The 24,269-nt window shown below is 36.7% G+C and overlaps 1 protein-coding gene across 2 annotated transcripts; it reads right to left on the bottom strand.

The window, feature by feature from the left end:
• Positions 1-655: 655 nt before the first annotated feature.
• LOC144958529 (uncharacterized) lies at positions 656-22,310 on the bottom strand. 2 transcript variants are annotated; one of them, XM_078890561.1, is made up of 5 exons: positions 22,195-22,310; positions 9,208-9,389; positions 6,253-6,414; positions 3,947-4,116; positions 656-3,104 (listed from the first exon to the last, which is right to left on the bottom strand). In XM_078890561.1, exons 2-5 carry the CDS (start codon positions 9,374-9,376, stop codon positions 3,102-3,104), a joined length of 504 nt encoding a protein of 167 aa, XP_078746687.1. In that variant the 5' UTR covers positions 9,377-9,389; positions 22,195-22,310; the 3' UTR covers positions 656-3,101. The 2 variants fall into 2 exon arrangements, with proteins under 2 accessions (XP_078746687.1, XP_078746686.1); XM_078890560.1 differs by having other exon boundaries at positions 22,134-22,284.
• Positions 22,311-24,269: the final 1,959 nt, after the last annotated feature.

Raw genomic sequence — 24,269 nt, 5'->3', positions numbered from 1 at the left:
CTACATGATTGTTGTTTCAAGCATTTTCTATCTTCAGGAATACTCCCCAAAGGCAACGAATGCTAGAAACAATATTGTAGAAGTTGGATAAAATTACGCTTAGATTTTATAATTGGATCCAGTAGTCTGATGTCACGCCGCCCGGCAACGGCGGCCATCTTGGTTCTAAACAAAGAAAATCCTTACTTTTTATTCTTCATGCTGGCTAGAACTTTTCATATGCCTTGTGATCAGATTGTGTAAAGTCAAAACATGATCAAATTTATGTTTTTTTCCCTCTGGATACGCTTTTATGCTCGCCGGAGAAATATTTCATACGGGCGTCCGCCATTGTTCCGATAGTTTAGAGCCAGTGTTACTAAGTTACCATGTGTCATTAGGAAGGAAGTGACGTCACGACTGTTGAAGAGTATTATCTAGCTCATTTTACCAAAACGTTTTTGTTATATATATATATATATATATATATATATATATATATATATATATATATATATATATATATATATATACTGCACACTGGCTCTTTTCGGTCCTTTATGGTGGATGCTCTATCAACTGAGCAATTCCTAACCACCAACACGCGAAAGAAGTTTTAAAAAATAAATAACACTACCAATACCAAACAGCCAGACAGAATAACACAATCCCTTCATATGAATAAATATAGATTTATTTATTTATGATTATGTTCACAAATTAACATTTAGAAAACATAACTTACTTGCTAAAACAATAATAATATATGCCTGATTTAGATGGTCAGAATTGAAGAGCTCAGTGCCAAAAGTACTTGAGTCACATTTTCAATAGGCTGTCACAGCGAAGCCAACGTTATGTTATAGCCTGACACTGAAATCCCAAAGGACTGGCAGTTTGACGTCATTATTTGGTTTTTGCACTGCCTAGTGAGTTGTCGTTAGTAGAGCTCATGGAAACAAGTTATTTCATTGGCTGAACTATTGAATACAACTCACGATTTATTTTCTTTTGTGGCAAAAGACTGGCAATTTGACGTCATTTTTTGGTCAGTATCCGGCCATAACTTTACGAAGGCCACGGTCACAGACGGTTCCAAGAAATAGTGACGTCACTTGTACGTGTTTCCGTACTCATGGAAAGTCAACCAAAGTGTTGAGGGTTTATGGAATCACCATTTAGCACCTGGTTCAACAGACATAATGCCGTTTTGAGACGACAGGTTACATATACGTGACACGCCTCCCCAATTTGTTTTATGTTGGGCTGAGCCCCCCCCCCCCCCCCCCCCCCCCCCCCCGCCTCAAAAAAAAATATTAAAAAATGGGAATTTTAAGTGAAAAGGAGGTCAGAATGATAACCTTTGATTTCTATATGGTTTGAGGTAAACATTCATAGTTTTATTTTTGAGGAATAAAGATTGAAATAAAATTTTATAATTCAGACAAACAATTCAATTTCGAGTACGAGTGTTCATTTTTGTCATCATTCCAGATTGACACATTGGTCATGTGATATAGTGGCCTCCTCCTCCTCCTCCTCCTCCCCACCCCGCACCACCTCAATCCAACAAATTTATCTTTTTCATTTCCATTCATTGTAAAGCTCGAAAGTGAGAGAGAGAGAGAGAGAGAGAGAGAGAGAGAGAGAGAGAGAGAGATTGAGAGAGAGAGAGAGAGAGAGAGAGAGAGAGAGAGTAGTGACCATTTAACTGCCGTAGTTTGAGAACATTCCCATCACTACAACGAGTCCATAATGGTTTATTATCACACCTGCAAATAGATACACTTACGTCGTGTTAAACATTTAAAGTAAAAAACAAAACAAAACAAAACAAAACAAACATTAAATTCTTTCAAAGAATGAACAATCAACTATAAAGATTTCAAATCATTTATGGAACGATTTGTATTAATTACTAATCACGCTCATGGTGATCACAACATATTATAATGTATAATTCTACAATTGATATAAATGTGTATCATACAACCAATATTGATATTGAAAAACGATAACTTTATCATTTGTAATTTGTATAAACAGTTTGTTTCAAAGAATGAAACAATACACTATAAATAAATATTTCAAAACATTTATGGCATTTCGTCTTAATTATTATCAATCACTGTCATTACTATCACATCAACATATTATGATAATTTATAATTCTATGATTTAACGATGTGTTGAATTACACAGCCTTTGACCATACTGACAACCAATTGTTACAATAAATGACTTAGTCAGTCGGATCGTAGCTATCGTTAACTTATAGCCTGATACTGACCAAAAAATGACGTCAAAATGCCAGTCTTTGGCCACAAAAGAAAACAAATCATGAGTGGTATTAGTTCAACCAATGGGACCACTTGTTTCCATGAGCACTTTAACGAGACAACTCACTAGGCGGTGCAAAAACCAAATAATGACGTCAAAATGCCAGTCTTTTTGGGTTTCAGTGTCAGGCTATAAGTCAACGATGGCTACGGTCGGATGGTGAAAAGGTTTGAACTGAGATATTGCCAAGTTTAGTTAGAAGTTCAATTTTTGTCAAAAACGAGTTCTTGTCATAAATGATTAAATCAACTCTTTTTGTACATCTTCGGGAAATATCAAAGCTTAATTTCATTTCTAAATATTTACAGCTAGTCAAGTTGAAAAAGTTTGAAATTTGCGAAAAGTTGATGGATACCTTTCCCATACATCTGACCATAACTTCATTAAAAAAATCACCCGGTTTACTTTAAATAACGATTAAAATGCTCTGGTGAGCATATTCTTTCAGAAAAATGCAAAAAATACAAATCCTAAATTTTCACCTTCCGACTGAGTGTGTCATTCACTGACACAATTACGCTGTAATAATTTGAAACGTGTAGCCTTCAATCCTGCAAAAATAAACATTAAAATCTTTTTTTTTCCCCCAATGATTTGAACCAATCCGTTTTCCAAAACCCAGTTCCAAAAATGTATTGTTTTGGATGAAGCGCGTTTGTAAACGAATTTTGTTTTGTTCCAGAAAAAAAACAAAAAACAAAAAAACAAAAATTATATGAAGATCTAAGACCGGTCTTGTTTGTTCCAAGATGCTAACGTCAGTAAAGTCCTCCGATTGATAATCACTGTTGAAAAACAAAACAAAACAAAAACAACACTTGAGTTTTTATATGGCGCAATATTGACTAATCATGCTCAAAGCGCTTTACTAATGCTTGCCTGACCAACAACAACGCGTAACAAACAGAACGTGACATGACGCTTGTTAGGCGATAATACCATTTTTTCCCCGGCGGAGAGATCCCCGTTAACGGTCAGGTACTCATTTCACACTCGAGTACGGTGAGAAAATGTGAGTAAAGAGCCTTTTTCAAGGATTTAACTATGTGCAGAGCATGCAAAGCTCGTACAAACTTGGTCCCGTTGCGCGTGAAGCGATGGCTCTACCAACTGAGCTAACAGGACCCCTATATTCCTTAATAATGTACTTATGTGTCCCATCGGCCCAAAAACATGATTGTGTCGTTGTAAACTTTAGCTCTTGGGCTTCTATCAATGATATGCACCATGAGATTTGTTTTTTTTTTCTCAAAAATATTCTTATGATCAACAACTCAGTGATGAAAAATTATGAATGCACTTACTTCGACGATTTTGTGCACTTCTTATGCCCATGAATCAATTTGATCTTTTATTTTGTTTGTTTTATCTATTATAATTTTTTATTTATTTGCAAAATAAAAACAAGGGAATTTACAAGTAGTAGTAGCTCTGTGGAATAATAGTCTTCTATACAGACGGACCAAAATGAGGAAACGACTTTGTTCCCGCCTTTGTACGAATGCGTAGAAATAGCCAAAAGGGTGGGTGTCATTGGAGGAACGCTAAGGGCCGTGTAACCCTTTATGATTATGATGATGATGATAATAGCGATGAGTCAAGATATAATGACAACACTTGTTGTTACCTGTGGTTGACTAGTCCCTCCCAGCTTGGCTAGAATTCCACCGATAATGTGCAGGATAGCACCAACGATACAGAGTCCGAAGGAGTAACCCAGGTCATAAGCGTTGGACAGGTTGTCGTCCTCATTAAACTTGGCTGCGTAAACAATGACGCCGATGATGATGAAGACAACTGATTAAGATGATGAAATAATAACAATAACAAATAACACATTGTTGAGTAGTAATCAATGTTTTTGAAATTGTAGTAGTAGTAGTAGTAGTAGTAGTAGTAGTAGTAGTAGTAGTAGTAGTAGTAGTAGTAGTAGTAGTAGTAGTAGTAGTAGTAGTAGTAATAGTAGTAGTAGTAGTAGTAGTAGTAGTAGTAGTAGTAGTAGTAGTAGTAGTAGTAGTAGTAGTAGTACTAGTAGTAGTAGTAGTTATAGTAGTAGAGGTATTGTTATCGTCCCATTGTTGTAATGGAAATACTCTCAATTCGCGCAAAATATTCTCTATTACAACAATGCTAAATCAGGTCCATGTTTACGTTTGGTAATCAGACCTGAAAAATTGTGTACCTAGGCTACGATGATTAATCATTCATAGAAATGGAAGAGAGAACAAAAATTCATTTCTAATTTTTTATTCCCAAAATCACGCAATTTAAGACCTTTAAAATTGTCCAAAATTATTACAGTATTTCTAATTTATACAGAAAAAAATCATATTACATAATTGGAACATGTTACTGAACAAAAATGAATATAACCACTTTAAAAAAGAACAAAATACCAAAGACGGAACGTTTCGGGCCCAAAATCATTCTTCAGCTAACAAAAACCAAAAAAACAAAACATAACAAGACAATGAAAACATAAATACATCACTAAAAAACGAGATCGATTGCAAAAACAAAAAAAAAAAACAAAAAAACAAAAACAAACAAATAAAGAAAAAACAAAAGCAAAAAACACTCGCACATTCTTTCTGTATTATTTCTGTTATTTATTTTGGAAATTTATTGATGTTTTAACAACAATATTGAGCGTGTGTGAGCGTTGCCATCGTTAACATAGCCTGACACAAGAACCGTGGCCTTCGAAAAGTTATGGCCTGAGACTGAACAAAAAATGACGTCAAAATGCCAGTCTTTTTCCACAAAAGAAAACAAATCGTGAGTTGTATTCAATAGTTCAACCAATTCAATAACTTGTTTCCACGAGCTCTACTAACGACAACTTACTAGGCGGTGCAAAAACCAAATAATGACGTCAAACTGCCAGTCTTTTTGGGTTTCAGTGTCAGGCTACCAAGAACCCACTAGGACATAAAGTAGTTGACGTCATATTTAGGTTTGTGCAGCGCCTAGTGAGTTATCGTTTGTAGAGCTCAGGGAAACATATGTTTCCATTGGATGAACAATTGAATACATCTCACGATTTGTTTTCTTTTGTGGCCAAAGACTTGTCTTTTGACGTCATTTTTTTAACGAAGGCTACGACATGCCCTTATAGAGAGAATGTTAACATAGCATTGCGCATGCGTCTCTCTTATCAACTGAGGAAATATCGTTTGGTTAATGAGATATCACTTTAAAAATGTATATATATATATATATATATATATATATATATATATATATATATATATATATATATATATATATATACTTTCATAACATAAAAACATAACCAATAAACTTATTTTGATAAAAAGTTCACAGTAATGTGTTGCAAAGAATGAAAAATAATAAAGAATGCACCCAAGATTACGATTACCCGCCGTGAAATTACTGACTTCAATGTTCGGTAATTCAGACTAAAAGATCGCTGAGAAACGATTTAACTGGTGCATCACTGTAAACTTTTCATCAAAATAAGTTTATTGGTTACATTGCTATTTTAAAAAAGTATGTATATATTAACATTGTTAAAGTGATATCACATTAACCAAACGATAGATTTCCTCAGTTGATAAGAGAGACGCATGCGCAATGCTGTGTTGACGTTCTCTCTGTAAGGGTATGTAAGGCGACGTGTAAGGGCAGCGGTGGTAAGTAAGGACGCCATAACAATAGATAGTATGGGCTTGGCGAAGAAGCTCGCAACATTGCCATCCGGAAGTAAAAGGGACCAACATCCAAAACTATGTGTAATCATGAACTTTTATAGTCTGGTTCGTACAGTTTAGTGAGGATTACTCATAAACACGGATGGCAAACCCCCCCCCCCCCCCCAAAAAAAAAAAAAAAAAAAAAAACGAGAAAAAACAAACAAACCAACAATAGCAAAGACCTGAGTGACGTCAACTTCTTTCTATCTATACTTACAGGCCGCAACATTCGCTGCAAGACAGACGAGGGGAAATCGCTCGTTGACGGCTTTATCCATGAGAGTAAACACAAACATTAAAACAGCAACTGCAGCTCCGACCAGTCCACACAACATGCCAAGGATGACCATAGCACGGACCGCTCCCAAGGTATCTGACACTATAAGAATAAATAATATGTCATCATCATCATCATCAACATCATCATCATCTTCATCATCATCATCATCCTCATCATCATCATCATCATCATCATCCTCATCATCATCATCATCCTCATCATCATCATCATCATCATCATCATCATCATCATCATCATCATCATCATCATCATCATCATCATCATCATCATCATCGTCGTCGTCGTCTTCGTCGCCATCATCATCAACATCATCATCATCAACATCATCATCATCATCATCATCCTCATCATCATCATCATCATCATCATCATCATCATCATCATCGTCGTCGTCGTCGCCATCATCATCATCATCATCATCATCATCATCATCATCATCATCATCAGCAGCAGCAGCATAGCTTTTATTATAGATAGTATGCGCTTGACTAAGAAGCTGACAATATTGCCATCCGGAAGTATTACGGACCAATACATAAAACTTGGTGTAACCTTGACGTTGATAGTCTGGTGAATACAGTTTAGTGAGAATTACTCATAAATGCGAATGGCAAAAAGCAATGACTATGACCTGAGTGACGTCAACTTGATACTATCTATAGTCCGTTTCATAATTAATATTCAAGCTTAGAAATTGTTCTTTCTTCTGAAGCTGGTGGTTTGTGAGGCAATGATGTTTTGCATGCTTATTCCATTTAAGCACAAAAAAAAAACACATATGGAGAATGTCGGTTATGTGTGCTATAGTAAAAACTGTCAGTTAGTGATTGCAACTCACACATGCTTTACATGGTAATATAATTGTTGCTGCTCGAAGCTCGAAGAAATAAATAACAATGTGAAATTGAATGTACGCTTCAATTTAATATACGAAAACAGAAAAAATGGACGTTTCGGGTTTCCCCCATATCAACAAAACAGGATGAATGAAACACTACAGACGAATGAGATAAGTTGATAAAGGGGAAACACGAAACGTCCATTTTATCTGTTTTCGTAAAGAGGTACCACCTCTTGCGTCCGGTCACACAGCCAATCTATGAACCAATTATGTACTAGCTGGGACCTGTTACGTATTCCGTCGTATTCTAATTTCTGCAGAAGCCTTTGAAAAGTCAAGTACTATGAAATCTTTTTGTTTCCTTTCATCTAACGCTTTTGTTACTTGTTCTTGGGTCTCACATGATCTACCCTTGCGAAAACAATGTCGATGGTCAATTATTAGTAAATGATTATGGTCAAAATGATCCAGAATGCAATGAAATAGAATATGCTCAATACCTTGCAAGTAACCGATGGAAGTGAAACGGGCCTATAATTTGAGGCTATATGTATCGTTTGCCTTTTTTTTTTAAATTGCAGTAATCTTAGCATGTTTCCAATCGTTTGGGACTTGTCCTTTGTCAAGAAATTGCTGGAATAGGATGCAAAGGTATGGAGATATCTCATTGGCACATTCTTTCAGGATTCGTGTTGGAATAGAATCAGATCCAAACGGTTTTGAGGGATTTAGGTCTTTTAGTTTAGTAACACCCTCTCTAGTGATTGTTATTATTGGCATAGTGGGTGTGTTGCTATTTTCCATGCATGACAATGTTTTATCTTCTATTGTAGAGACACTTTGGTATTGCTTATTTAATATGTTGCATTTTTCTCTGGTGTCTGTTGCCACTGATCCGTCAGACTTTTGTAATACAGAAATGCTTGTCACGTCTTTCCGTTTTGTTCGTATATATTTCCAGAAACGATTGGTGATAGCCCCAATTTTCTTCCCTCTATGATCAAGGTCGAGTAAGCATGCTATTGACATAATTTTGACGTTCGTTTCTTAGTTATTTATACATTTTCTTTCCGAGAGTCCGGTATGCAATCAAGTCCTGGTAGCTGTTATATAGTTTTGCTTTGTTGTAGCGCCTGTTTTTTTTTTTTTTTCTTGTTTTTTTTTTTTTTTGGACATATTATGAATCGTTTAATTTTCCACTGATAAAATTTTGAGGGAATGCATTTGTCTATTAAGTATTTTAAGAGCGTTGATAAATGTTCCCAATTTCTAATTACGTCCGTTGTTGCAAGTTTGGTTTACGAAATGATAGTAATTTTCATTAACCCTCTTCTTACCACCCATAGGAAAATCGTCACATGCCAACAATTTTCTTTTTCTGAATCCTTTTAGTTATAGTTATAGCTGTGTTGCAGAGCTCATTTTTCTGAACAAAATATAGAATATACTCGTTGCTAAACTGTTTGAAAAAATCGATTTTTGTGTTGGGCGAGTATGAGGTTTAGAGTAAAATTCTAAAAATAGCTCGTAAGGAGAGAGTTGAGGCAATTTTTGATGGCGTTCATGTCCCCTTTGTGATGTAACATGATTGTTCTTGGAGCCTTCCGTTTGATTTTGGCTTTCACAGCGAAGGATTCCAGGGACAGGACGTGGACGCTGCTACGTGTCCCCATTTTGATCCTTGATGGCTCAAAAGGTTTGTCTCGATTTATGTTAATTTCCACAACGCAGTAGTATAATCAGTATTATTACAACTGACTGCCTGTTTGCAGTAGCTGTATATCTCCGCAAATATAGATAGTATGCGATTGGCTAAGAAGCTCATAACATTGCCATCCGGAAGTATAACGGACCAACACACAAAACTGTGTGTATCCATGAACGTTTATAGTCAGGTTAATACAGTTCAGTAAGCATTACTCATAAACGCGGATGGAAAAAACAATAACAAAGACCTGAGTGACGTCATCTTCGAACTATCTATTGGTAGTTTATATTATTTATCTATATGCTCAGTTTGTACATCTTACCTTCATCAAACTTCGCACACTTGCTCGGAAAACAATATTTCCATAAGCCTTGGTGATAATCAGAATCATGAGAAATCCAAGAATCAGTTGAAAGACCCACGATGTGCAGGAGCGCACCAAGACAGATAATGGCAGTGCTGGCGATCAGCAGTGGTGGAAGAGAGCCCATGTTTGCTTTTGACCTGTTCAAGGATAAAATAAAAAATGATATTGTGTTATTCAATGTCTCAAACTTGAACTGTAACACATTATTATTATCATCATCATCATACATCATCATCATCATCATCATACATCATCATCATACATCATCATCATCCATCATACATCATCATCATCATCATCATCATCATCATCATCATCATCATCATCATCATCATCATCATCTTCATCATCATTATTATTATTATTATTATTATTATTATTATTATTATTATTATTATTATTATTATTATTATTATTATTATTATTATTATTGTAAGTATTGTGGTATCATTGTTGTATTTTTGTGGTTGTTAATGGTATCGTTTTATTTTTTGGTTCCATTTGACATTTTTTTTTCTCACTTTCATGTATAGTGTTATCAAATTGTATGAATTACTGGCAAAAGCCTAAGATTAAATTAACTTTGAAAATTTGTATCAAATAGACGCCCTTTCCCCGTCCATCATTTTTTTTTCAGAATCCCCCCCCCCCCCCCTTTTCCACTCTCCCCTGGAAGTTTATTCGCAACACCCCCCCCCCCCCCCAGTCCTTCTCTTTAATTTCAGCTCACAAATGTCCGTTGAAAATTCACCGAAAGGGAAAACAAATCAAAAAAGAGCACAGAGAGATAAAAATAATGTCCCCCCAAAAAAAAAAACAACTCAGAAATGCTATCGAAATTCAGTATATTTTATTGAAAGAAGGGGTCCCGATAGCTCAATTGGTAAAGCACTCGCTTCACTCGAAAAGGGACCAGGATCGATTCCGGGTGTAGTAGAGGATTTTTTATGATCCCCCTGTCCACCCAAAAATGAATGGTTAGCTGAGTCTGTTAGATTTGGCGGAAAGTACTTTGCAATTGACACTAAGCGTCCTATCCAAAGAATAGCAAGCAATTGCTATTGTCCGTTTGGCCCAATCGCTCTGAAAGACTACTTTTTTTATTGAAAGAAAATCCTTTTATACATCACAATCTGGCCTGGGTTAATTTAGAAAATGCCCAAATTGCGCAACCACCCCCCCCCCCCTGCCTCCCTACACCCTCTTCTATGGATCGGTCAAACTACCCCCCCCCCCCTTCCCCCACTTTCTATTCCGACCCTCCCACTTCTAATAAAATAATATGGTCAAAGAGAACCCCCCCCCCCCCCCCACACACACACACACACACCAACCCATCTCCCTTTTACGTGATACACATTAGTGCGGCTATGTCGTCTTGTGATATGATACTCGCTTTCCGATCGGGAGGTCCTGGGTTCGAGCCTCGCTCGGCACATAGTTTAGTCCTTGGAAAAGGCTCTTTACTCACATTCTCTCACCATACTCAGGTGTAAAACGAGTACCTGGCCATTGACAGCGTTGTATTTGTCCGAGAAAAAATGTAACATCGCCTAACACGTTAAATGTTGCTGTTGGCCAGGGAACACTTGTAAAGCGAGTCGAGCACGTTTAGTGGATATTGCGCAATACAAAAGTTCTAGTCGATATAGGATTCCTATACTCCTATATTTAGGATTCCTATACTCCTACTTTTAGGATTCCATTGGGTGCCAGTTCGAATTTCAAGCACAACACTTTAGGAATCTTTCTATCAATCCCCTCAATTTATCATTTTCCGACCAAATTTCTCTCTGATTAATTGGCAATCTTTGCCTTTTGTTTAATTTTTTTTTCTTTTTGGGGTTGTCTGTTAGGTTTGGCCGAAAAAATGACTTTAGGATTTGTCATAAAAATTATCCGGGTGAAATGGTCAGCTTCGCACGATGTTTCCATAAAGCATACAAGAAATGATCCTGAAGAGATTGTTAAAGAGTAAATATATCGTTATATATAATCAAGATGCCATATAATAACCCGATAAGGACAGAATACTTTGCTATAGATAGTATGGCTTGCATAAGAAGCTCACAACATTGCCATCCGGAAGTATAACGGACCAACACACAAAACTATGTGTAATCTTGAACGTTAATAGTCTGGTTAATACAGTTTATTGAGAATTACTCATAAACGCGGATGGCAAAAAAAAAAACAAACAAAAAACAAAACAAAACAATATCAATTACCCGAGTGACGTCAACTTCAATCTATCTATAGAAGGAACGAAATTGACGTCTCTCAGCTCTTTGTTATTGTTTTTAGCCAGTCATTTTTATGGTAAGCTCTCATTAACTTGTATTTATCAGACTATAAACATACACAGGAGTAATGGCAAAAAAAAAAAAGAAAAAGAAATTAAAATAATTAGATAAATATTAAATCTTTATAATCTTTCTCCGATATTTAAATTATTATACATATATCTAGGTAAATATAACAAAGTGTACACATATGTGACTCTTCGCCTCAAAACGGTATTAAGTCGCGTTGGTTAAGATGTTGAAAATTGAATTTACAGCCAGAAATATCAGACTCGTGTTGAGTTTGTATGTTTTATTGGGGAGAATGGATACCATATTTTAGGGTGCTCATGCCAACAATTTATACTTTTGACCGGTTTTAACATTTAATTCGGCTTTTAAGCATCTGGTTCGTTCCGACATAATACCGTTTTGAGATGATGGGTCACATATTATATAGGTCTGACATCCGAACCTAATTATGGGCCTAGTTTAACATTATTGTAATGGACAATATTTTGAATCATTTTTTGAAATTTCCATTACAGCAATGAGCGAGGACGAGAGACGCATGCGCACAACCAACATGAAATTCTCTCTCTAATAACTTTTCCGCCGGTGACGTCACAGACTATGGGTGACGTCCAATCAAGGGACGCTACTCTTCCGCTAATCTCATTCCGCCCTGTACACAAATACTAATTAAACAAGCTCTCCATAACATTTTACTCGTGCACTCTCACACACTCTCCGATTTATCACTCGCTCTAAATTAAATTTTATTTTCTTAGTTTAAAATATGGAAATTAAATTTTAAAGACTCTCTTAAATAAAAGCTATGGATTAAGAAAAAAAAACTACAGACAAAGCATTTCCATTTCTTACGACTTCACAAAGATATAAGGTTTTTAAATTAGGTAAAAGAGGACGTTTCTCTTATGTGCTCTGACAAACTCTTCCACAACACTGTAGCAAATGTTATTCGCTTCTCAAAATGACTTCTTATTGGAGTAATTTAATTTTGTAGCGAATGGTATGAAAACGACCTTTTGTCATAACTTCATAAAGTTACTCTACAGTTTAGAAAATGTGAGATCACAATTAATTGGAATACGGAGCAGTTGCTTGGGACTCCTACCTGAAAAAGGATAATCAAAAACTTGAGAGAGTCCAGAGACAAGGAGCCCGGTTCATAACTGGGAACTATAAGAGCAGAACCCCAGGATGCATGACAAAAATGTTAGAAGAAAGAAACCTCATCAGCCTCCAACAAAGAAGAAAAGAAACCCGCCTGTCATTCATGTTCAAGATTATAACAGATCAAATACCATCAATAAAGGCAGACTCCTTATTCACGCCACGACAAAACAAAAGAAATATCCAAGCACTCCATTTTGCCAACCACATAACCGAAAACCCCATTGAGAGATACGCCACAAACAATTCGAACTGCTTCAAAATCCCACAGACAAGAACACAAAACTACAGAAATTCTTTCTTCATTAGAACTATCTCGGAGTGGAATGGGCTGGATGAACTGGTCATCATGGCACCACACCTAAACGATTTCAAGGCCCGACTGACACATGGGCCCGCGCCCAAAGAGGGTGCCGCTGAAATACAACCAGACGGTTGGTTTCTTCAGCGCAAACCATAAAGATACAGATACAGATACAATTTCAGAATGCCGCATAGCTCACCCAGCCATTGTGTAATACTATGTTGTTTGTTTTTAATGGTTTTACGGCGCTTGTGACACATTTAGGTCATATCCGCGCCAGTAAAAAGGAAGAAAATGGGATCGTAAAAAGTTCTAAAATTACAATTAAAGGACACAAGAGGAAGTCAGACAAAGGGGAACTGGGAAAAAATAGGGATCAGATGTAGATTCCAATTGCATACCACCAATGTACTTAGTTTGAGATCACCAAAGTCTCATCCGGACACAAGCACAAGACGCATCAAAGAGGAATACACTCAAATGCTTACATCATACATTCAAAATAACAAATATAATAATACATAACAGAGAGGTGATTAACAAGGAATAAAATACCATCTCCCAAAACAATAACAATATATTTGACTGTTTCTCTCCCAGCCAGGGTCAGGACAAAACCAAGTAACCTCATTCCAAGACAAAGACATAAAGCAAGTTGGAAAACAGATTATATAAGTGGATAGAAGACACAGTAAGTACCTCCCTGCCCGTTACAGGAAGTCAGGAACCCCACCCAGTGTAATACTTTGTAATACTTCACGGTAGAGCAAGCACTGCAGAGATCAATGAAGTGTGTATCTTATATTATATATTCTATCACGAATTTACATATCAATTGATAATATTTTTTCTCAAAACGACATTCCTGCCAGGAGTTCGCCTTTCATATGTTATCAAAAGCCCAACACACAACACTGTGGATATAAAGTACCATCACACAAAACTATGGATATAACGTACCAACACACAAAGCGATGGATATAACGTACCAACACACAAAACTATGGATATAACGTACCAACACCCCAAACGATGGATATAACGTACCAACACATAAAACGATGGATATAACGTACCAACACACAAAACTATGGATATAACGTACCAAGACACAAAACTATGGATATAACGTACGAACACACAAAACTATGGATATAACGTACCAAGACACAAAACTATGGATATAACGTACCAAGACACAACACTGTGGATATAACGTACCAACACACAAAACTATGGATATAACGTACCAACACATAAAACTATGGCTATAACGTACCAACACACAAAACTATGGATATAACGTACCAACACATAAAACTATGGCTATAACGTACCAACACATAAAACTATGGATATAACGTACCAACACACAAAACTATGGATATAACGTACAACACGCAAACTAGGTTAATGTACCAAGACCAAACTATGGATATAACGTACCAACACAAACTATGGCTATAACGTACCAACACCAAAACTGATGGATATAACGTACCAACACACAAAACTATGGATATAATGTACCAACACCAAAACTATGGATATAACGTACCAACACAACAAACTATGGATATAACGTACCAACACCAAACTATGGATAACGTACAACACACAAACTATGGCATAAACGTACCAACACACAAACGATGGATATAACGTACCAACACAACAAACTATGGCTATAACGTACCAACACCCCAAACGATGGATATAACGTACCAACACGCAAAACTATGGCTATAACGTACCAACACGCAAAACTATGGATATAACGTACCAACACAACAAAACTATGGATATAACGTACCAAACACAAAACTATGGATATAACGTACCAAGACACAAAAACTATGGATATAACGTACCAAACACACAAACTATGGATATAACGTACCAACACATAAAACTATGGATATAACGTACCAACACCAAAACTATGGATATAACGTACCAAACACAAAACTATGGATATAACGTACCAAACACAAACTATGGATATAACGTACAAGACACAAACTATGGATATAACGTACCAGACACAAAACTATGGATATAACGTACCAACACAAAACTATGGATATAACGTAACAACACAAAACTATGGATATAACGTACAACACATAAAACTATGGATATAACGTACCAACACACAAAACTATGGATATAACGTACCAACACACAAAACTATGGCTATAACGTACCAACACATAAAACTATGGATATAACGTACCAACACACAAAACTATGGCTATAACGTACCAACACGCAAAACTATGGATATAACGTACCAACACGCAAAACTATGGATATAACGTACCAACACATAAAACTATGGATATAACGTACCAACACACAAAACTATGGCTATAACGTAACAACACACAAAACTATGGCTATAACGTACCAACACAACAAACTATGGATATAACGTACCAACACATAAAACTATGGATATAACGTACCAACACAACAAACTATGGATATAACGTACCAACACGCAAAACTATGGCTATAATGTACCAACACACAAAACTATGGATATAACGTACCAACACAACAAACTATGGATATAACGTACCAACACGCAAAACTATGGCTATAATGTACCAAGACACAAAACTATGGATATAACGTACCAACACCCCAAACGATGGATATAACGTACCAACACGCAAAACTATGGCTATAATGTACCAAGACCCCAAACTATGGATATAATGTACCAACACCCCAAACTATGGCTATAACGTACCAACACCCCAAACGATGGATATAACGTACCAACACGCAAAACTATGGCTATAATGTACCAAGACCCCAAACGATGGATATAACGTACCAACACAACAAACTATGGCTATAACGTACCAACACCCCAAACTATGGCTATAACGTACGAACACAACAAACTATGGCTATAACGTACCAACACCCCAAACGATGGATATAACGTACCAACACGCAAAACTATGGCTATAACGTACCAACACGCAAAACTATGGATATAACGTACCAAACACAACAACTATGGATATAACGTACCAACACAAAACTATGATATAACGTACCAAACACAAAACTATGGATATAACGTACCAAGACCCCAAACTATGGATATAACGTACCAAGACACAAAACTATGGATATAACGTACGAAGACCCCAAACTATGGATATAACGTACCAAGACCCCAAACTATGGATATAACGTACCAAGACACAAAACTATGGATATAACGTACCAGACACAAAACTATGGATATAACGTACCAACACGCAAAACTATGGATATAACGTACCAACACAACAAAACTATGGATATAACGTACCAAGACACAAAACTATGGATATAACGTACCAAGACACAAAACTATGGATATAACGTACCAAGACCCCAAACTATGGATATAACGTACCAAGACACAAAACTATGGATATAACGTACCAAGACACAAAACTATGGATATAACGTACCAACACCCCAAACTATGGATATAACGTACCAAGACACAAAACTATGGATATAACGTACCAAGACACAAAACTATGGATATAACGTACCATCACACCAAACTATGGATATAACGTACCAAGACACAAAACTATGGATATAACGTACCAAGACACAAAACTATGGATATAACGTACCAACACACAAAACTATGGATATAACGTACCAACACACAAAACTATGGATATAACGTACGAACACACAAAACTATGGATATAACGTACCAACACACAAAACTATGGCTATAACGTACCAACACAACAAAACGATGGATATAAACCAAGACACAAAACTATGGATATAACGTACCAACACACAAAACTATGGATATAACGTACCAACACACAAAACTATGGATATAACGTACCAAGACCCCAAACGATGGATATAACGTACCAACACACAAAACTATGGATATAACGTACCAACACACAAAACTATGGCTATAACGTACCAACACGCAAAACTATGGCTATAACGTACCAACACAACAAAACGATGGATATAACGTACCAAGACACAAAACTATGGATATAACGTACCAACACACAAAACTATGGATATAACGTACCAACACACAAAACTATGGATATAACGTACCAACACACAAAACTATGGCTATAACGTACCAACACAACAAAACGATGGATATAACGTACCAAGACACAAAACTATGGATATAACGTACCAAGACACAAAACTATGGATATAACGTACCAACACATAAAACTATGGATATAACGTACCAACACACAAAACTATGGCTATAACGTACCAAGACACAAAACTATGGATATAACGTACCAACACACAAAACTATGGATATAACGTACCAACACACAAAACTATGGATATAACGTACCAACACACAAAACTATGGATATAACGTACCAACACAACAAAACTATGGCTATAACGTACCAACACAACAAAACTATGGCTATAACGTACCAACACATAAAACTATGGATATAACGTACCAACACACAAAACTATGGCTATAACGTACCAACACACAAAACTATGGCTATAACGTACAAACACCCCAAACGATGGATATAACGTACCAACACAACAAAACTATGGATATAACGTACCAAGACACAAAACTATGGCTATAACGTACCAACACAACAAAACTATGGCTATAACGTACCAACACATAAAACTATGGCTATAACGTACCAACACCCCAAACGATGGATATAACGTACCAACACACAAAACTATGGATATAACGTACCAACACATAAAACTATGGATATAACGTACCAAGACACAAAACTATGGCTATAACGTACCAACACACAAAACTATGGATATAACGTACCAAGACACAAAACTATGGCTATAACGTACCAACACAACAAAACTATGGCTATAACGTACCAACACATAAAACTATGGATATAACGTACCAACACCCCAAACGATGGATATAACGTACCAACACAACAAAACTATGGATATTGTGGCGGGTTGTGTGTTATTTTTGTGGGATCGAGTCCAACCGATAGCTCAATGGTCTCGATTCGAACTAGTATGCGCGCTATGGCTCTCGTTACCAGCTGCGCCACTCAACCTATACCACAAACGACTCAGGTTTAATCTAGGGGGTGATTAAGAATTGCCTTAGGGTCCCTTATAACTTAATTGTATTAATAACAAGTGAGTCAAGACAATAGTAACGCCCAATACAATAATAACAATTCTATACATAAAGTTTAATTAGATTGTTACAGGAAAAGATAGAAAGAATAAGTATTTATTTAATATCAGGAAGAATAGCTCTAATTGAATGGATCTAATTTATTATTTATTTATCTATTGATTTATTTATTGATTTATTTATGATTGATTGATTGATTTAGTTTCTAATCATCTGTGTCTGTGGAAAATACATTTGAAAATGGTATAAGCCCGTATCAGCTAGTTCCAGGGTTGGCTCCTGCTTGCAGGGTTTTTCTGCACTTCACAACAGTGTGTTGTAGTTATTGACTGACATCAGGGGTTTACCACTATACAAGGACTGGGAGGCAGGGATTCGGCACGGGCTGGGTGCTTTAAGGACAAGGACCTTCAGTTAAGAGTTAAAACAACAAAGTCTTAGAGCCAATCGAGTTTGTCTTTCGCCACCGGATCGTCCTTGAGCGACACATCATAATAGCCTTTATTTGCCGACAAAGGCAAGGAGAAGCAGTAACTCCATGATAATGGTAGTTATTACATTTGTATCAAACATCAACTGACAGTCGAGCTATCTTACATGATGAGAATTTAACAGGGTTGTGTCCCTGGTATTTCTTAATTTATTTTCATTAATTATAATTGAGGTTATGATGTATGGCCGGCGATTGGCGGTAGAGTACAGACATTCAAGCAATATACATATTGAATATAAATGAAATAATAGCATAGATCATAAACAAATGTTAACTATAGTATAATATACATATATATATATATATATATATATATATATATATATATATATATATATATATATATATATATAGTTTTGTACAGGTATTCCAACGTACGAACATCCATGGAATAGCACAAATAAAATATATACACAAACTATAATAGTAATGATAGATTAAATCCACAGTAATATCTCGTTCCACTTTGAATGGCAACCAATAATTCATTTTACCTTCAGCCGAGAGAAGAAGAACTTTTACGAGTTTGAAATTGGAGGGATAGCTCTTTTTTCTTGGGATTCTTAGCGTGTGTGTGATTTAATTCAGAGATGAATTTGATTTTGTGAAATTAAGGAACGCGTTGGGATTATGGGAATAGCCAATCAGAAGAATGTTCCTGCTTAAGATAGCCAATGATATTCAGATGCTTTGATTAATACGGAGTAACGACGTATTAACGGAGAGCTAGACCTTAATTGCAATTTTAGCTACTCTTGAACGAGACAAGAACTTCAGGGCATATGCACGTTGTAGTCTTGTTTGGAAAGGGTAATTAGCAGGGGAATATGAATACAATGGGCAGACAATTTGAACAGGTAAATAAGCCTTAAGCTGAAAGTGAGTGTTCCGTTATGCAATGGGAAGGTTTCCCATGTTTTGAGTATCTTAACTCAGGGTGTTAATCTGCCTTGGCAAATATATATCGTCCACTAAGTTTGAAGTGGTTTTGAATGAGACGCTGACGAATGATAAAGAAATCACGCAGTGAAAGAAAATCGCTTGTACCAACACAACAAAACTATGGCTATAACGTACGAACACACAAAACTATGTCGTGTAACCTTGAACATTTATAGATGATGTGCGCTTGGCTTAGAAACTCACAATATTGCCATCCGGAAATATAACGGACCAACACACAACCTTGTACGTGTATAGATAGTATGCGCTTTCCTTAGAAACGCACACCATTGCCATCCGGAAGTATAGATGGAAAGAAGTTGACGTCACTCGGATCTTTGTTATTGTTTTTTGCCATCCACGTGGATCCCTGGTCAACAGCGACATTTAACATATAGGACGGGACATGAGGCCTGTTAGGCGGACAAAGACAGCGCTGTTAACGGCCAGGTACTCGTTTTACACCTCAGTACGGTGAGAGAATGTGAGTAAAGAGCCTTTTCCAAGACTCAACTATGCGCCGAGTGCGAGACTCGAACTCAGGACCTTCCGATACGAAAACGAATGCCATACCACTAGACCACACAGCCGCACAAGCTAATACAAATTATTATTGTAAACTTGATATTATTACGAGTTACTATTTATGGATTTTTTAAATAAATTCTGCACTCTACACCCCCCCCCCCTAAAAAAAAAAGCACCAAAAAAATATTGAGCTTTTATATAGCGAAATACCCACTAAACGTGCTCAAGGCGCTTTACAAAGGATCCCTGGCTCACAGCAACTCGTAACATGACGCCTTTTAGGCGATATTGGAGTCTTAACGAAATCGTTCCCATCGACGAGATACGAGAAAAAAAAAGATACCCGGATATAGCCTTCTTACATCACATCTCGACGCCATGAACGAGATCTCGGTAGTACCGATGCTGCACATCTTTGAGAGCATTCATAAATGTGGCATACCTTCAAAGTAGGATACAGTTGACCGAAAGCGACGAGTGGTTGTGTAACACCAAAAGCCATGTGGCTTGGACCACGAGGTTTTGTATGTAATGTCTAGGTCACTGTCTCAACGCTCGTGAATTAATTAGTAAGGCAGGACTCGCAATCTAAAAACGAAATTTGTGTTTCAAACTCTTTTGAATCAAATGGTACATCAACGTGTTCGTCTCATTGAGATGTGAAAAATGATATAAAAATCAAGAAAATCGGCCGATAAATAAAAAAAGTTGTTTAAAAAAGCCTAAAATAAAGGAAAACAATTTTTTAAATCAAATTTATTCGTAAAACAGTTGGTTTTCAACCGATTTTTCTGAAATAAAAACCAATATGCTTTTTTTTTCAAGCTGATTTCAGCAATGTGACTTTCAAATTCCTCAGAACTATATTTTTTACTTTTAGATTTTAGCTATTCAAAAAGGTGTTACACTTTTTGCATAACAATAGCGTAATACCTGGAAGGCGAGTAGAGTCTTTGTTTCGGCCTGCCACTTAGAGAGGACGCTCTATTCAATATTCTACACGAATAAAGATGGTGGCGGTGGGTCAAAGAAGGTAGCATTTTTATTTACCAACCATTATTCTTGGTACTAATAATACAATTAATAATTTCGCATCAGAAAAAAAAATAACTCGGAAGTTCCTATCTCTCTATTACAATAAAATTGATACCACAAATGACAAAATCGGCCAACAAATAAGGGAGTTATAATTTTTTATAACCAAAGTCGTAATTGTTGTCCGATTTTTACCAAACAAAGTGCAATGTCAACGATTTACACCCGCGAATAAATAAAAAAAGGTTTCTACAATATATTTTATTCTTGTCGCAAAATGATAAATATCAAAGCACAATTATTCCCAACCGTTTCCATCTTCTAACGTGAAAGGCAGGCTCTCTATCTTCGTTCTTAATTGTTGTGAGGAGAGAATGGGAAAGACAATTTGATCACGTGATCGTTCGTATAACTTGACGAGTGCAATCGCTAAATTGGTATTATATATCGTAACCATTATATATACAGAGACAACGCTGATAACTGACAGGTACTCGTTTTGCACCTGAGTACTGTGAGAGAATGTGTTTAAAGAACCTTTTTCAAGGACCCAACTATGCGCATAGCGACGCTCGAATCCAGGACCTAAAGATCCAAAAGCGTACAATTCCACATAGCCTTACAAAAAAATACACGAAATAAAATATGCTATTAAAGAAAACAAAATAAAACAAACAATGCAAAACAAAAAAAAAAACCCAGATCAAAACGTGTTCAAAGTGATTTATACAATGTGTGCTTGTTTGCAGGTCTGATAACCCAATTCCATATGAGATCATTGTTGTAATGAAATCTCCATATATATATATATATATATATATATATATATATATATATATATATATATATATATATATATATTATATGCACGCTATAATTATATACGTAATGATTAATCACATTAGAAAAACTTACGTGAATTAGAATAAGCTGCAACAACTGAATTATTTTTTTTCTTCAGCAGAAGACACCTTACCTTAGATCAAAACAGCCTGGAAATGTTCTGAAGGGCTGACTACACTTTGTAGTCGTTGTTGTTGTAAGGTGACTGAATTTAAATTATGTGAGGTGGGGGGTGGGGCTGTATCCGATATCCTAAGAACATGGCAAATGGGATTGGGGAAGGTGTGTGTGTGTGTGCGTGTGTGTGTGTGTGTGAGACATACAAACGAGAGCGCGCGCGCACACACACACACACAGATAGATAGATAGATAGATAGATAGAGAGAGAGAGAGAGAGAGAGAGAGAGAGAGAGAGAGAGAGAGAGAGAGAGAGAGAGAGAGATTATTATCATTTATTAACCCTTTTGGTTTTCAAGTAATAAATTGTTTAGATTATCAACCCGTTTTATGTTGTCGCGTTATGAATTATCATAGTTTATGTGTAGTAGTGGGTGTAAGCAAGGCCGTCTATATAGTTATAGTTATAGGAACACTTTATATAGAAGGCCTTGGTGTAAGGCGGGGGGGGGGGGCGGGGGGGTTGTGGGGGGGTGGGAGTGTGTGTGCGCGCTCGTTTGTATGTCTCACATACACACACACACACACACACACACACACACACCTTCCCCAATCCCATTTGCCATGTTCCTGTCCAATATGTCCACGCTGTGGGCAAGAATCCGAGACGGCAGAGCATCTATGGGTAGGAACAGGCTAAGGTTGAATGACGACAAAGCTCCGCTGATGTATGTGTAGGGAACAGAAGAGTTTGGAACGAGAAGAAATTGAAAGTTGGAGATGTGTCAATAGATATTGTTAACAAAGTCAAAAATCTTGGACAATTAATAGATTCAGAACTGTCGATGGACCATCAAATTAAGACAATGATCCAAGCATTGATGTGTCAGTTGAAATAAAATTGGTTCTATTCGACAGTTCCTTTCTTAGGATGTTTCCAAGAAACTTGTCGTTTCTCTTTTATTTTCAAAGCTTGATTACTGTAATGCTCTGTTGTTTGGTGTCTCAGAAAATAAGCTCATGCAGTTTCAGACGGTCCAGAATTGTCTTTAGAAAGCGGAGATTTGACTCTGCCACACCTCTCCTTCGAAGATTACACTGTGGCTGCCTTTTGAGAAAAGGGCCAAATTCAAAGCATGTGTCCTAGTTTATCGTTCTCTGGAAAACACTGCCCATCCCTACCTCACAGAACTCCTAAAGGAGTTTTATCGACAACCCGATATTTGCGTTCCTCCAATGACATCTGAATACCGTGAGAGAATGTGAGTAAAGAGCCTTTTCCAAGGACTCAACTATGCGCCGACGAGGCTCGAACCCAGGACCTTGCGATCCGATAGCGAGTGTCATACCACAAGACCACATAGCCGCACCTCTACCTCTGACTAGTGTGTGTGTGTTGTGGCAATAGGTTCTCCCATTGAGATGGATTAACAGAGGCAGGACGTGAACGTTTGCTTCATGCCCCCATGTTCTAGTATATCGACCCCTTTGGTTGTCGCGTTGTTAGTTGTTAATCAACCCCTTTGGTTGTCGCGTTGCTAGTTGTTATATTATATCGACCCTTTGGGTTGTCGAATTCTTAGTTGTTATAGTATATCAACCTATTTGGCTGTTGCGTTGTTCGTTGTAATAGTATATCAACCCTTTTGGCTGAAAGAGAGTCTTAGCAAATATTGAAATTCCCCCACCATTGGTTGTCGACTTGTTAGTTGTTGTAGTATATCGACCATTTTGGTTGTCGCGTTGTTAGTTGTTATAGTATCTCAATCCTTTTGGTAGTTGAATTGTTAGTTGTTTTAATAAATCAACCCTTTTTGTTGTCGCGTTGTTAGTAATTATAGTATATCAACCCTTTTGGTTGTCGCATCGTTTGTTGTAATAGTATATCAACCCTTTTGGTTGTCGCATCGTTTGTTGTAATAGCATATCAACCCTTTTGGTTGTCGCATTGTTCATTGTAATAGTATATCAACCCTTTTGGTTGTCGCATTGTTCATTGTAATAGTATATCAACCCTTTTGGTTGTCGCATTGTTCATTGTAATAGTATACCAACCTTTTGGTTGTCGCATTGTTCATTGTAATAGTATAT

This window comes from Berghia stephanieae, chromosome 13 (genome assembly GCF_034508935.2).
Source record: "Berghia stephanieae isolate SIO BIC M18660-M18661 chromosome 13, UCSD_Bste_1.3, whole genome shotgun sequence".
NCBI lineage: Eukaryota > Metazoa > Mollusca > Gastropoda > Nudibranchia > Aeolidiidae > Berghia > Berghia stephanieae.
Note: the sequence above shows the minus strand (reverse complement) of the source record. Positions and strands in the feature narration are given on the sequence as shown.